Source organism: Populus euphratica, unplaced genomic scaffold, assembly GCF_000495115.2.
Source record: "Populus euphratica unplaced genomic scaffold, PopEup_1.0 scaffold2479.1, whole genome shotgun sequence".
Taxonomy (NCBI): Eukaryota; Viridiplantae; Streptophyta; class Magnoliopsida; order Malpighiales; family Salicaceae; genus Populus; species Populus euphratica.
Window position 1 is genome coordinate 7,097 of NW_011502364.1, and position 14,439 is coordinate 21,535.

General features: G+C 34.3%; 1 protein-coding gene across 1 annotated transcript; it reads right to left on the reverse strand.

Annotated features, from left to right (window-relative positions):
* Window positions 1–11,247: 11,247 nt before the first annotated feature.
* On the reverse strand, window positions 11,248–13,983 carry LOC105119115 (cytokinin dehydrogenase 3-like). Its single transcript, XM_011017217.1, has 5 exons — window positions 13,335–13,983; window positions 13,095–13,222; window positions 12,537–12,806; window positions 11,880–12,127; window positions 11,248–11,780 (listed from the first exon to the last, which is right to left on the reverse strand). Exons 1-5 carry the CDS (start codon window positions 13,930–13,932, stop codon window positions 11,486–11,488), a joined length of 1,539 nt encoding a protein of 512 aa, XP_011015519.1. The 5' UTR covers window positions 13,933–13,983; the 3' UTR covers window positions 11,248–11,485.
* Window positions 13,984–14,439: the final 456 nt, after the last annotated feature.

Below are 14,439 nucleotides of genomic sequence, written 5' to 3' on the forward strand. Positions count from 1 at the left end.
TATAATTTGTACAATTAACCTCCCTGTGGTTCGACCCCGGTCTTGCCGGGTTATTTATTACTTCGACACTCCTGCACTTGGGAGAAGACATCAATCTTTTCGTCGTGTCAAGTTTTTGGCGCCGTTGCCGGGGAGGTAAGTTCTTGTATAAATTATAGTATTTATTTTATTTTCTCTTTTCACTCTTCTTGTATATAACTTTGTTTCTTTTCTTTTGTTTCTTTTTATTTTGTTTTCTTCCTCCTTCTTTTGCTTTCTTCTTCTTTTTATTTTATTTTATTCCTACACGTGCATGAGAGTGTGGTCACGTACATCAAGTGGTAGACTTTGTAGGATATCCTCATCATTTTCAGAAAATATGGCCGAAGAAGATAATCAATCACTTCAAAATGAGAATAATGAGAATAACCGTGCTAGAACACTTAGAGACCACATGAATCCCACAAGAACAAGTGCACCATCATGCATATTTTTTCCTCCTGATGCATCTCATTTTAATTTTAAACCAGGCATTATTCAACTTTTACCTTCTTTTCATGGCTTAGAATTGGAAAATCCGTACTTGCATTTAAGGGAATTTGAGGAGGTGTGCAACACATATAATAACTTAAATTGTAGCATGAACACCATCAGATTAAAGCTTTTTCCTTTTTCATTAAAAGATAAAGCTAAAACATGGCTACAAAATTTAAGACCAGGATCTATTCATGCTTGGGATGAAATGCAACAACAGTTTTTAAAGAAGTTTTTCCCATCTCATAGAACAAACTCTTTCAAAAGACAAATCACCACTTTCACTCAAAAACCAGGAGAAACATTTTACAAATGTTGGGATAGGTATCGAGACTTGCTTAGTACTTGCCCTCATCATGGTTTTGAAACATGGAGATTGGTTTCACATTTCTATGAAGGGTTAACACCTAAAGATAGGCAAATGGTTGAATTGATGTGCAATGGAACTTTTAAAGATAAAGACCCTGATGAAGCAATGGAGTACTTAGACTTGTTAGCTGAAAATGCTCAAAATTGGGACACTGCGGGTACTTATGAAGCACCGAGTAAAACTCAACCTCACACATCTAGTGGAGGCATGTACAACCTTAGGGAAGATCATGACCTTCAAGCCAAGTTTGCATCTTGAGCTAGAAAGGTCGAGGCACTAGAATTGAAAAAGAGGGGTCAATTAAAATCTGTTGAAAACATTGTGTGTCAAATCTGTGAAACAAATGAACACTCAACCAATGATTGTCCAACCTTGCCTTCTTTTAAGGAATGTCTCTATGAACAAGCCCATGCTTTAAACAATTTCCAAAGGCCCAACCATAACCCATACTCCCAAACATACAACCCTGGTTGGAGAAATCACCCTAATTTCAATTGGAAGAGTGAGAACAACAATGCACAAACTTCACAACCACCGTTTCAAGCACACCACAATTTCCAAAATTCTCATGGATATGCACCTCCTTATGCTCCACCTCCTAGAAGAAAGCTTGAGGAAACATTGCATGCATTCATTGAAAAGCAAGAGACAATCAATACTCAACTTGCTCAAAACATGACAGATTTTAAAGATACTCTTGCAAAATTAACATCTGCTCTTAGTTTCCAAGAGAAAGGTAAGTTTCCATCTCAACCACAACAAAATCTGAAGGGGCAATACAATGCAAATGCAAGTAGTTCCGAAAGCCAACACATGGATCAAGTCAAATCAGTCGCTACTCTGCGCAGTGGTAAGGTTATTGAAAAACCGTCTCTTAAACCTTATGAGAAAGATGATGAGTCAATGTTTGAGGGTAAGGAAGGGGTTGAATCTGAAAATTATAAAGAAACGACTGATTCACCACCAGCACTTCGATTTCCTCATGCCATGACCAAATAAAGGAAAGTCAATAACAACTCTGAAATTTTTGAAATTTTCAAATAGGTAAGAATCAATATACCTTTGTGGATGCTATTAAACAGGTTCCTTCCTATGTTAAATTTTTGAAAGATCTATGCACTGTGAAGAGGAAACTGATTGTGAAAAAGAAAGCCTTTCTAGCCGAACAAGTAAGTGCTATTCTTCAGAACAATAATGCTTTGAAATATAAAGACCCTGGTTGTCCTACAATTTCTTGCTTTATTGGAGAGCATAAAATTGAAAGAGCCTTACTTGATCTCGGTGCTAGTGTGAATTTACTTCCATATTCAGTTTTTCAGAGTCTCAATCTAGGTGAGTTAAAACCAACTTCTATATCTCTTTTACTTGCCGATAGATCCCAACTTCTATACTAGGTGAGTTAAAACCAACTTCTATAACTCTTTTACTTGCCGATAGATCTATAAAAGTGTCTAGAGGAATAATTGAAGATGTGTTAGTACAAGTTGATAAATTCATTTATCCTGTGGATTTTATTATCTTGGACACAGAACCTGTTGAAGCATGTAATTCATTTCCTGTTATTTTAGGACGTCCATTTCTTGCAACCTCTAACGCATTGATTAATTGTAGGAATGGACTGATGAAGCTATCATTTGGAAACATGACATTGGAGATGAATATTTTCAACATTTGAAAGCAACCTGGAGATGATAATGATTTACAAGAAGTAGATCATATTGACGAATTAGTTTATGATCAACTTGAATCTACTTTACAACTTGAATCTACTTTAGTAGATCATATTGACGAATTAGTTTATGATCAACTTGAATCTACTTTAAGTAAAAATGAGTTAGATGAATCTGAAGATTTGCAAATGATTTATTCTGAGGAAGAAATCATGGATGAAACAAGCACCGAAAATGTTGATGCGAATCTTTTGTCAACAGTGACAACAGATTCGACATCTGACATCACACCAATCGATGATTACTTTCCTAACAAATCCTTACTTTCTCTTAGTCCAATGCCTTGGTATGATAAAAATATCAATTTTCTTCCTTTAGGAGATTTGCCAGCTGATTGGAGTTCTCAAGATAAAGAAAAGTTTTTGAACGAAGTGAAGAATTTTTATTGTGATGACCCTAACTTATTCAAATATTGTCCTGATCAAATATTTCAAAGATTCATTCCCGACAATGAGGTAAGTAGTGTCATTAAACTTTGTCATTCTGAAGCATGTGGAAGTTATTTCTCGTCAAAAAGACAGCTGCAAAAATCTTTCAAAATGGATTTTATTGGCCCACCATGTTCAAGGACACGCATGCATTCTGCAAAACTTGTGAAATTGTCAAAAAGTTGATACTGGTCAAAAAGTTTTGTTTTATAATTCTCAACTCTATTCATTCCCTATAAAGCTAAGATCAAGATGGAGCAATCCTTATGGGGCCTGTGATATTGAGAATTCAATGAATGATAATGATTTTAAGGAAAATAGACATCGTTTGAAAACTTACTTTGATAATTTTCCTAGTGAAAATGAATCAACTGGTTGGAATGATCTTGTAGATAAAGGTTGATTATTTTGTTTTTCTCACATTGTTTTTGTGTTTCTTTTTGAGTGATTTTTGCTAGTTTCTCTCACTCGGGTCAAATGGCGGAAAACGGTACTCCATGACTTAAGTCGGTTCTTTCAATTTCCTATAATAACTGATATCTGTGTATATATTTGTGCAATTCTTTGAATCTCTCTTCCAATTCTCATTTGATAATGGACACTAATCTTGAAAAATTGAAAAAGTATTTTCCCGCTCTGCCTCAGAATGCGATTACAAAAATTTACCGTGCTAGATGTGCAAGATTGAGATTGTTAATGAATCATGGAATGCCTGAAGATATTCACTGGTTAATTGAAGCAAAGGTCCGATTATCAGGTGAGTCCTCTAATTCCTTCATTTCACACATGCCTGGAACAGATAAAAGCACTTTTGCAAAGAAACGTCGTGCAAAACGACTAGAAGTCTGTCATCGATGTGCTAGCTGGACTTGTAATGCACAATGTCATTCTTTAGGAATGGTATCTATAAACCGTAAAGATAAAATACAATTCATTAAGGATGGCCTGAGTAAGGAGTCTTTAGATAATCTTCTATTGACTCTTAAGACGCATCCTAGTGGAGATGTGCATCGTGCAATTCATGATTTATAGCCAATATTCCATAAGGAACATGCTCGACATAGTCTTGGGAATCTAACTAAAAAAGACCCTGTTTGCTAGTTTTTAAGAAAACTAGATGGGAAGCCTATCCCCGACCCATAAAGGGTGTTTAAGCCGTTCTTGGACGTAAAACCAAGGGAAGATGTGAGCCACAATCACAACTACCTGTACATACACATGCTTTTTCAGAAGTAAATAAATAAATAAATAAAGAGAGAGAGAGAGTGTGTTAGACTCCAGCTGGCCTACATAAAGGTGGTATGATTGCCTTTCTAATTTCCCATCTATAAAACCCTCTCTTCCTTCATTTCATTTCTATTCAACTCATACATTCAACAAATACAGAAGTGTGTAGAAATGACAAGTTCCTCAAGTCATCATATAAGAAATATTTGTGTTTTCTGTGGATCTAGTCCTGGGAAAGAAAAGGAGTTTTTAGAATCAGCAAATCATCTTGGTCAAGTGCTAGCTAAGAGAAAGATTCATTTAGTGTATGGGGCAGACAGTCTTGGGTTAATGGGAGGTATGTCAATAGCTGCACTTTTAGGAGGTAGTCAAGTTTTGGGGTCATCCCCGAAGCTTTAGCACAAGGGGACATCATTGGAAAAACAATTGGAGAGGAACTTCAGGTCTCCACAATGTCGGCTCGAATGAATGCAATGTTTAACCATGCTGATGCCTTCATTGCTTTACCAAGTGGTCTAGGTACATTGGAAGAGATCTTTCATATTTCCTCTTGGGCTCAACTGCACATTCACTATAAACCCATAGGTTTGTTAAATGTTAATGGTTATTATGATAAGTTGTTGTCTTTTCTTGATCATGCTGTGGAACAAGAATTTCTAACATCTTCTGCACGACAAATCATAATCTCTGCTGCTACTGCTGACACGATCAAAGAGTTGATGTCTTATCCCAAGTGCAGGAGTGTCAAAGTAAAATAACCCGGCAAGACCGGGGTCGAACCACAGGGAGGTGAATTATATAAATTACAAATAAAGAAAAAGATTTAAAGAGAATAATAACAGAAAAGGAGTTGAAGAAAGTTTTGGGATGTGATATTGATGTAAGGATTAAACAATAACAAAACATATGTCAAGGTTATAGGATTCACTAATGGTATTTCAAATAAATATAATATAAACTCTTTTTATTACTCAACTAGAAACCACACACAAAGGAGGTTCTAATCGGATGATTTCTCGTTATTAGCTCATTATAAATTACTAACATGATCATATTAATTATCTTATATAAGTAATACCATACTTATAAATATCATCAAGCATTCATGTTGCTAGTTTATGTTAACAACAAATCAAGTTTCTATCATAATAACGATTTCGGCCGAAAACTATGAAAGATCAAGCATTTGATGTACCAAATATTATACAACACAAATCTAAATTAAACATTTAATAAGCAAGGTATTAAGAATTAGTAAGATAAAAAGATAAAACATGTTAATAACAATCTTTCTTGGATATAAACATTTAAAGCTCATGTTGAGTTTATATTATACCTATTCTAACACCATTAGAGAAACCTTTTCACCTTGACATAATTAACTTAGCTAAACATTAAGAAGGAGAAAAACACAAATAAACCATATAAGAACATAAACATAATATAAGCTAACTAAGTATAGGAAAGGAAATGAAAGAGCATAAACAAGAGATTACTATAGCATAAAAGAAAACTTGAACATTACAAAGATATAGAGAGAAAGCAAGAAGATAACTTTGATCTGAAAATTAATATGACTAAATACATGGACAATGCCTCCTTTTATAGGCTAAGTTTCAGAACTATTGATTGATTGAAGAATTGGTGGGCATCCATTGATTTGGTGGCTGGTTTTTGACATTAATGGCTGCTGGTTTTTTGATATTGTGGGCTGATTTTTGATATTGTTGGCTGGCCAAAACATCATTGCTCACATCAGAATTATAGCCAACTGAATTGTGGAATCTGTGGGCAATTGTCTCAGCTTTCCATAAAAAAAAAACCAGAGCTCATTTGGACTTCTAGAACTCAAGATATGAGCCAAAAACCGAATAGTGCTTGAGCTGCAGGACAGCTTCCGACGTCTTCGTTGTTGCTAAGATTTGGGCTTGAAAACGGCAGAACTGAGTCTTTGACTTCATATGAAAGTTGTAGGTCTATGTCTTACCTTTCCATCGATATAAAATGGACCTAAATCTGATATCTACAGCTCCAGATATGATCAAATTACTGAACGGTGTTCGAGTTTGGAATGCACCAGCAACACTTTGCTAAGTTTGGCCTTCTTTTTATCCTTTCAATTTCAATCCTTAAACTCATCAATCAATCCTTTTATTTATGTGATAGACCTGCATTTAGGATGAACATTTACCATGAATTAAAGGTATATTATATTTTTAGACTTGCTAATATAAAACATGCTTTTGTTAGGGAATTTAATGATACTTTAGGTGCAATATGATGACATAAATCCTTAATGAGAATGCACTTTTAAGTACTAATCAACTGCTGAACAATTGATTGACCAACTACAATCCTTCATTCCTGTAATTGATCCTTCCATGAGTCGCATAAATTGGTCAACTAAGGAAAGCCGTAAAAAGCTTAGATTGAATTTGAGCCTTCATTTGTGAATTTTTGTGTCTTTTGGTTTTATTATTGTGTTTTGTTATTTCTTATTTTTGTTTCAGTGTGTTTCAGGTTTTGTCAGTGTTTGTTATTTCAGGTGATATCTTCTATACTCTATCTTTCTACCTTAAAACATTGAGGACAATGTCTCGTTTTGGTTGGGGGGAGAGGGTAGTAGTTGATAAAAAAAAAATTGTTTTTCATTTCATAAAGCATGTGCATAATTGTTGTTACTAGGATGGCAGAGTAAAGGAGTTCTTTTGTTAAAGTGACTCTTGAGACGCTGAGCTTTTTTATTAAAGTGACTCTTGAGACGCATCTTAGTAACCATTCTTAACAAGGTCTATTATAATACTTCTTGAAATATTCAGGTTTACAAACTCTCGCATTGTTATCACTTAATTCTGCTCATATACTTATTTAACATGTATTCTTAAACCTTAATTTACACACACACTTAATTTACACACACATATTTTAACATATGATTATGGGTTGCATATTGGATTATTACACTATTTATGTTCTTTTGTTAAAGGTAACCACTAAGGGAAAGGGATTGTATATAATTAAAAAAAAAGAAAAAAAAGAAAAAAAATGATGATAATAATAAAAATGTAGATAAGTTTGGTTTCGTAGCCTCCCTAACCTAAGCAATTAAGCCCGAAGGGGTGTTTTAACACCTAATACCCTAAAGTCAACGGGTGTTTTAATTGGTTTCGTAGCCTCCCTAACCTAAGCAATTAAGCCCGAAGGGGTGTTTTAATACCTAATACCCTAAAGTCAACTGACTTGGGAGCTATTGGCCCAACGCTTATTACATGGGTTGAGGAGAAAAGCTTAAGGAAATCAAACATTGCACTATCTACATATCAGTATCTGTGACCCGAGTTACTAAGTTCGTAGGGGTGTCTTAACACCTAATGTCCTAAGACCAACTGGTCTGGGAGTCATTAGTGAAAGCTCGTTACATGGGTTAATAATGCATGGTGTTTTTAAATTATATGTATATATATTTAAAAAAAACAAGAAAAAAAAAAAGAAAAAAATAATAATCCCAACCCAAGGATGTTAACCTTAAACATTAGAACAAAAATTTTGTTTTCTTCCAAGAAAAGCCCCATAATTATGTGTTGATACATTGAACACAAAAGAAAGGTTTGTGAATATCTTGTGGAATTTCCAATTTTTTTTTTATTTTAACGCTTTGATTACTAGGGACTGGTAATAAGCTGATTGGGGGGTGTGATTAGTACTTAAAAGTGCATTTTTATCATGGTTTTATATCATCATTTTGCACTTGAAGTATCAATAACTCCTTAACTAAAGCATGATATATAATAATATATCTAATAATATAAGATACCTTTAATGGGTGGTAAATGATCGTGTTAAATGCAGGCCTATCACATAAATGAAAGGATTGATTGATGACTTTAAGAACTTAAATTGCAAGGGCAAAAAGATGACCAAAATTAGAAAAGAGATGTCGATGCAATCCAAACCGGAACACTGTTCAGTAATTGGGTTATATCTGGAGCTATAGATCTCAGATTTAGGTCTATTTTATATGGCTGAAAAGGTAAGACATAGACCTATAACTTTCATATGGAGCCCAAGATCTAAAAAGGCCATTTTCAAGTCCAATTGTAGCAACAACAAAGAAGTCCGAATCTGTCCTCCAGCCCGAGCACTGTTCAGTATTTTGGCCATATTTGGAGTTCTAGAAGTCGAAATGAGCTGAAGTTTTTACACAAGAAAGCTGAGACAATTGCCTACAACTTTCATGTTTTCAAGTTGCTCTAATTTTGATGTTTCAATGACGTTTTGGGTAGACAAGAGAAGATAAGGATTGTCAATAACCGACTTGTTTGGCTTGAGTAATAAGGGATTTAGAGCTTGTGTGTAGGCAACATATACCTTTATATATTTCTTTTAAAAAACAAGTGCTTTCTTTCAGGGATAACCACTTTAGTAATGTAGTTTAGATAGATCATAAATATAATACACTATTAATTATACAATACCTCATTGCTTGCTCAATCAAATGAGTGATTTCATTTTGAGGGTGACTCCTCACTAAGCAAATAATGTATAATTGGGGTCCTTCAATCTTCCTCAATGCTAATGAGAAGAACCACCAACTCCCACCAACTCCTTTTCACCTATACTAGGTTTCTTTAAAACTTCAACCCAGATATTTGTACGGATGTTGACAGGATTTGAACTTGCTAACTTTGACAAGAGGTCTTGCCAATGATTATCTTTCATTGGAATACAAGTGATTGAAATATTTTTGTCTCTAACTTCCAAATATGGTTAAACTTTCTAAAGTTAGCATTGCATGATTGACTCTTTAGCTTTATACCCTTCTTGGCATTGAATAGCCACCAACTATGAGTCACTATAAACATGAAGTGAGTATGCATTCAAAGTCTCTACAAGGTGTAATCCTGCTAGAAGAGATTCATAATTTGATATATTATTCATAGCTAAGAACTCAAAGCAGACTTCATATTCAATTACTTGTTCTTCAAGATTGTTGAGCATAATTTTGGCTCCACTTCTATTGATTAGAAAGGCCATCAACATATAGTTTTCAGGTAGAGATCATCAGAGGGTGTTCTACTAGGGCTTTTGATTTAGCAAAAAAAATTGTTAAAGGTGAGGATTCAAATGTCTCAATGAGACTTTTAAAAGAACATTCAACAATAAAGTCTACCAAAACTTGATTCTTTATAGCTTGTTGGAGTTTGTACTAAAAGCCAAACACTTCTAATTCAATGGTATATGGAGGATGCATTCACAAAGGTTGATATGTTAAAAATATGACTTTGTGAGCTTGTAAGTATAGTTTTGACTTTCAAGAGGTGCGTATCAAAGCAAGGGCCTTCTTATCCACTTTTAGATATCTTGTTTTAGCATCATAAAGAGTGAGGCTGAATTAGTAAATTGGATGTTATGTTCCTTCACCCTTTTTTACCAAAATAGAGCTTACAACTATATTTGCCACCCCTAGGTAAAAAAAGAGATTTTCATTCTTCTTTGGTTGAGAAAAGATCTTGAGAGATGAAAGATAAATTTCAAGCTTCTTAAAATCTTTTTGTTAATTCGAAGTCCACTCAAAATTAGTTATGTTTATCAATGTCTTGAAGAATAGGAGGGTATGCTTCAAAAAACAAGTAATGAATTGATTAAGAGTATCAAATCTCCTTGTAAGATGTAGAACTTCACTAACCAATGAATCATGCTTAATATGGATTGAATCTTTTTTGGATTAGGCTCAATTCTCTTATTGCTCAATAGGAAACCCATAAATGTCTCTCCTTTGATGGCAAAAACACACTTGGAAAGGTCGAGTTTCATCTAGTGATGACTCAATATAAAAAAGACTTTTTCTAGGTCCTCTTTACTAATATGTCATTAATATATCCCTCTATAATCCTTTCAAGTTGATTCTTGAGTATTTTATTCACCATCTTTTGGTAAGTAGCTCCAACATTCCTTAACCCAAAAGAGATAATTGTATAACAAAATGCCCCCTTTTTAGTTGTCAAAGTTGTTTTTTCCTTATTTGCTAACTAGGTAGGGTATATCACTTCTCTAATATAGCTAGCATCTAGGAGCTTATCCACCTCTTGTGTTATTTCTTTATGTTTTTCAACCCTAAAATTCCTTTTTTTTCAGCGAACTAGATGAATAGTTACAATTTAAGGTCTGATTCTTGGCACTTTAGAAATGCTAGACAAGTACTAGGGGTTAGTTTTTCCATTTAGACAAGTATAAGAGCATTTCCTCAAGGTCTATCCAAGATGAAAACTATCTATTAGACATCATTAATGAAGGACAAGTATCCCTTACACGTTATTAATAAGATGATAAATGTGGTAAATCCTTTGAGAGATCTTTTATACATTTATTAATGTAGGGAAATGATTATTCCTTACATAAATAGTTCATGTAAATAATATGAATATAAAACTTTATGGGTTTAATATAGATCTTTAAGTCCAACTAGGTTTGACGTATAGCCAAACTTAGAAAAAATAGATCTGACAGCTTATTAAATTCCTTATGACTGAACCTCAAATATATTGAACCTACTTTTTTACTGGATTAATAGTGATTCAGGTTCAATTAATAGCTGAATCTACACATATTAGGTTTAATATTTTATCAAATTGATGATAATTTGAGTTCAATTCATGGCTGAATCTAAATATGTTGAGTTTAGTTTGGATTAACACTCTATTTATAGATTTGGAGTCTTTTGAATACCAAAATATTAAATAGAAAAAACCTACTCATCGCAATACAGTACCACCATCTCATTGTTGATCTACAATCAAATGATCAGAGTCCTGAGCTAAAGAAGTTGCTTGGGCTATGTGAAAGTAATCAACGTGAAAGGTGAAATGAGTTTCGAATACTAAAAGGGCTGCTTCGAGGAATGTCGCAAATTTAAAGTAGATTCTAGTACCGTAGTAACTTTTTGTTACCTCAAATTTAACACTAAGGACAAATATAAATGTTGGTAATTGCTTTCTAGCTTTATGCATATGAATTACAAGTGTGGTTGTCATGTCTACTTCAATATACAGAACGGCTTCAAGACGCCAAAAGCAAATATTGGGTCTCACATCATGATGGAGATTATCACTCTTCTCCTCCTCTGCTTTCATAAGAAGTGAAGAAATTAAAATAAAAAAGAAAACAGAAAAGAAATTGATATTTGTTGATATACATGATTATGACCAGAAGTGCAAACACTAAACGCCATTGAATATTTTTTGCCCTGGCGATAGGATATTCTTTGGATCGTATTTTGCTTTCCTCTCTCGAAAAGTTGTCCATTTTGAGCCAAAATGCTTAATCCATTCTTCTATGGTTGTATAATCAGCAAGATATTTCACAATCTTGATACCAGCTTCTTCACAAAATTTAATAATTGCTTTATTTTGATCTTCGTAGACCTGCCAATTATCAATCCCACCTGTATGCAAGAACGATGTTGTATAAAAGATGTCTTCATCTGGTATAACTGCAGACAACTGAGCATCCCATCTGAAATTTTAAGGAAAACTTTTATTACTGTTGATGTAATTTATATATATATATATATACACACGTTTTTTTTTTAGGATACTATTACAGGGTACTTACTTGTGTCGGTTCAAAGGGTAAAAGAGGACAGGTCCTGTGGTGATGTTTCTTTTAAGAACAATATCTCTCAAGACACCTACATTGAAATCTGAAATTCGAGATTTGGGAATAAATAGATTTTGCCATGGATGTGTCTGTGATTCATTCTCAGCATTTGGGACTCTCGTCAGAAATTCTTGATGGGAGACAAATTTTGCATCGATGAAACCAGGAACATGAGCGAAGTGTTTGAATACTTCTTGTAAATCCTATAAGAAAACAATGGCCAGATTCATTATTAAACTAATGTATGTAAGAGAAATACATATTTTACTTGTTGATAGTGACTACTAACTTATTCATTTTTCTTTTTGAAAAATACGTTCACAAGAAAATACATATTTTTAACTTGAACTACGTGTAAAATGTCAACTGATATCTAGTTTATATAATATTCGTTGCATAAAATAGAATATCGATTAGACTGAAAACTTGTCATTTCGTTTTAAAAATATGTTGAGTAACATTAACATCTTTTGAAATATCATGAAATTACATAGACATCTTTCAAATGTGAAAATGTTTTTGTCAAACTTTCGAGAGATCATGTAATTAACCTTATAGAATGTACTATATAGATAGAGATATAATTATTAATATGATGGTGAACTTGATTACCTGGTCTATTTCACTCTCTATATCTTCTATGAAGTAGTACTTGGTAAGCTCTAGACAGTAGATGATACCATATGTTTTAACCAAGGACATAATTTGAGGGAGCTGAGTTGGATGAAAAAAGGAGGTTATCCACTCAGTTGGAGTGCCATTATCCAACACAAGTGAACCTTCCAAATAATTGGCTACATCTCTGTGGCCACCCCTAACTATTCTTTCTTGGTCTCTGATAAAATCAGAGAAATTACTGTAAAATGCTCGAGACCACCTAACCTGCAATTGAAAATCCCCACATGTCAGGCACAACATATGAACATTTTGTTAAAAAGGCTGTACAAATTGTTGGAGCTAATTAATAGTTTATTCCTATATTTAAGATTTGATCGAAATATTCAAATTGTTGGAAACTTTTTAAATTCAGCATGCCTGTCTCTTTCTTTCTTTGAGTTTAGCACCATTATTAGGCATGTAACCAGATGTCAAAACATTCATTCATGCTTAATTGAAAAATTGTTAATGGGAGAGAGAGCGAAGCACAACTCCCTAGCTTTGTATAATTACTTTTGTTGGTGCCGACCTTAAAGCAATCCTTGCTCTAGTTATAATCCCAAATTGGCCTAAACCTCCCAGAACAGAATCAAATAGATCTGAATTATTTCTTTTAGAGCAGGTCACAAGCTCCCCTTTTCCTGAATCAAGAAAAAACACAATGCTATCAAGTAAACCCACTTTTCTTTTCTTCTTTTTAGGCCTATTTCTTACTGAAAAAACAAAGTGAAGATATATTCAAGGGAAACATACCAGTTATAACATCTAGTTCATAAACATTGCTAATCTGAGGACCATGCAGAAATGTTTGCCCACTGATTCCAGCATTAGAAAGCGTACCACCAACACTTAGGTACAAAAAGTCGGTCCACGACACAGGTGAAAGTCCCTGTGCTGCGGTGGTGTGTAACACATCAATCCATAATTGCTCACCTCCAACATCAGCGAATAAATGGTTTCTAGAAACCCTAATTTTGATCCCAGTTTTATTTTCTCTCAAACTTTTCATATCCACTACTACCCCATCACGAGCCATGTCCTGTCCATTAACAGAATGGCCATTTCCCCTAACAGATATACCAAAAGGAATGGGACAATTGTATGAGGATTTTACTAGTCTTTGAATATCTTCAATGGACGATGGATAAAGAACAGCAGCTGGTTCGCTATGGACTATGTTACCGTAATCAGTAGATGCTGAATCTATGGCTACTGGATCAACATGAAGCTTAGTTGCTAGTTCAGGTGGTAGTGGGCATGTCAACGCATTTGATTTTCCTACGGTGCACAAAAAATATGTTACTAGCAACATAACTATGAGATGGATTGGAGGTGAAGGACTTTTCGCCATAATTTTAATTTTTTGAAAAAAATCAAGGAGATGAGAGGAGGACAAGGCTCGAGGATGGTGGTGATTAGTGAAGACGAAAGGAGGGGTGTGCGTGTGCATTTATAGTTGGCCATTGTTGGTTTTGCTTAATTGACAAATCTTTGAAACATCCTAAATTCTACAGGCATGCCGTATTTTATTGCTTTTGTAGATTTGTCTAAATAATTAAAAAACTTACAAGGTCATCAACCTCGTAGTGGTTTCTTTACGTCTCTCACGGGATGGATTGACTTTTTCTGTCAACATATTTTATTTTGTTGGCGGAGGAGGGCGGCGGGGGAAGATTGACTTTTTCTGTCAACATATTTTATTTTGTTGGCGGAGGAGGGCGGCGGGGGAAGGGGGAGGATGAGTTGACTTGGAATGTTAATTTATTTTATTCTTTTTTTTTTTTTTACATGGGGTGTCCGGGCCAGCTTACGCGCACCACGACTAATCCTCACGGCCCACTGAACACCCTGCAAACCC

Excerpts from the sequence above, each read along its gene's own strand:
- LOC105119115 (XM_011017217.1), bottom strand. The coding sequence starts at position 13,932 with ATGGCGAAAAGTCCTTCACCTCCAATCCATCTCATAGTTATGTTGCTA. Across the intron at positions 13,223-13,334 it reads TGAACTAGATGTTATAACTG|GAAAAGGGGAGCTTGTGACC; the intron begins GTATGTTTCCCT and ends TTCTTGATTCAG. Across the intron at positions 12,807-13,094 it reads TAAGGTCGGCACCAACAAAA|GTTAGGTGGTCTCGAGCATT; the intron begins GTAATTATACAA and ends TTTCAATTGCAG.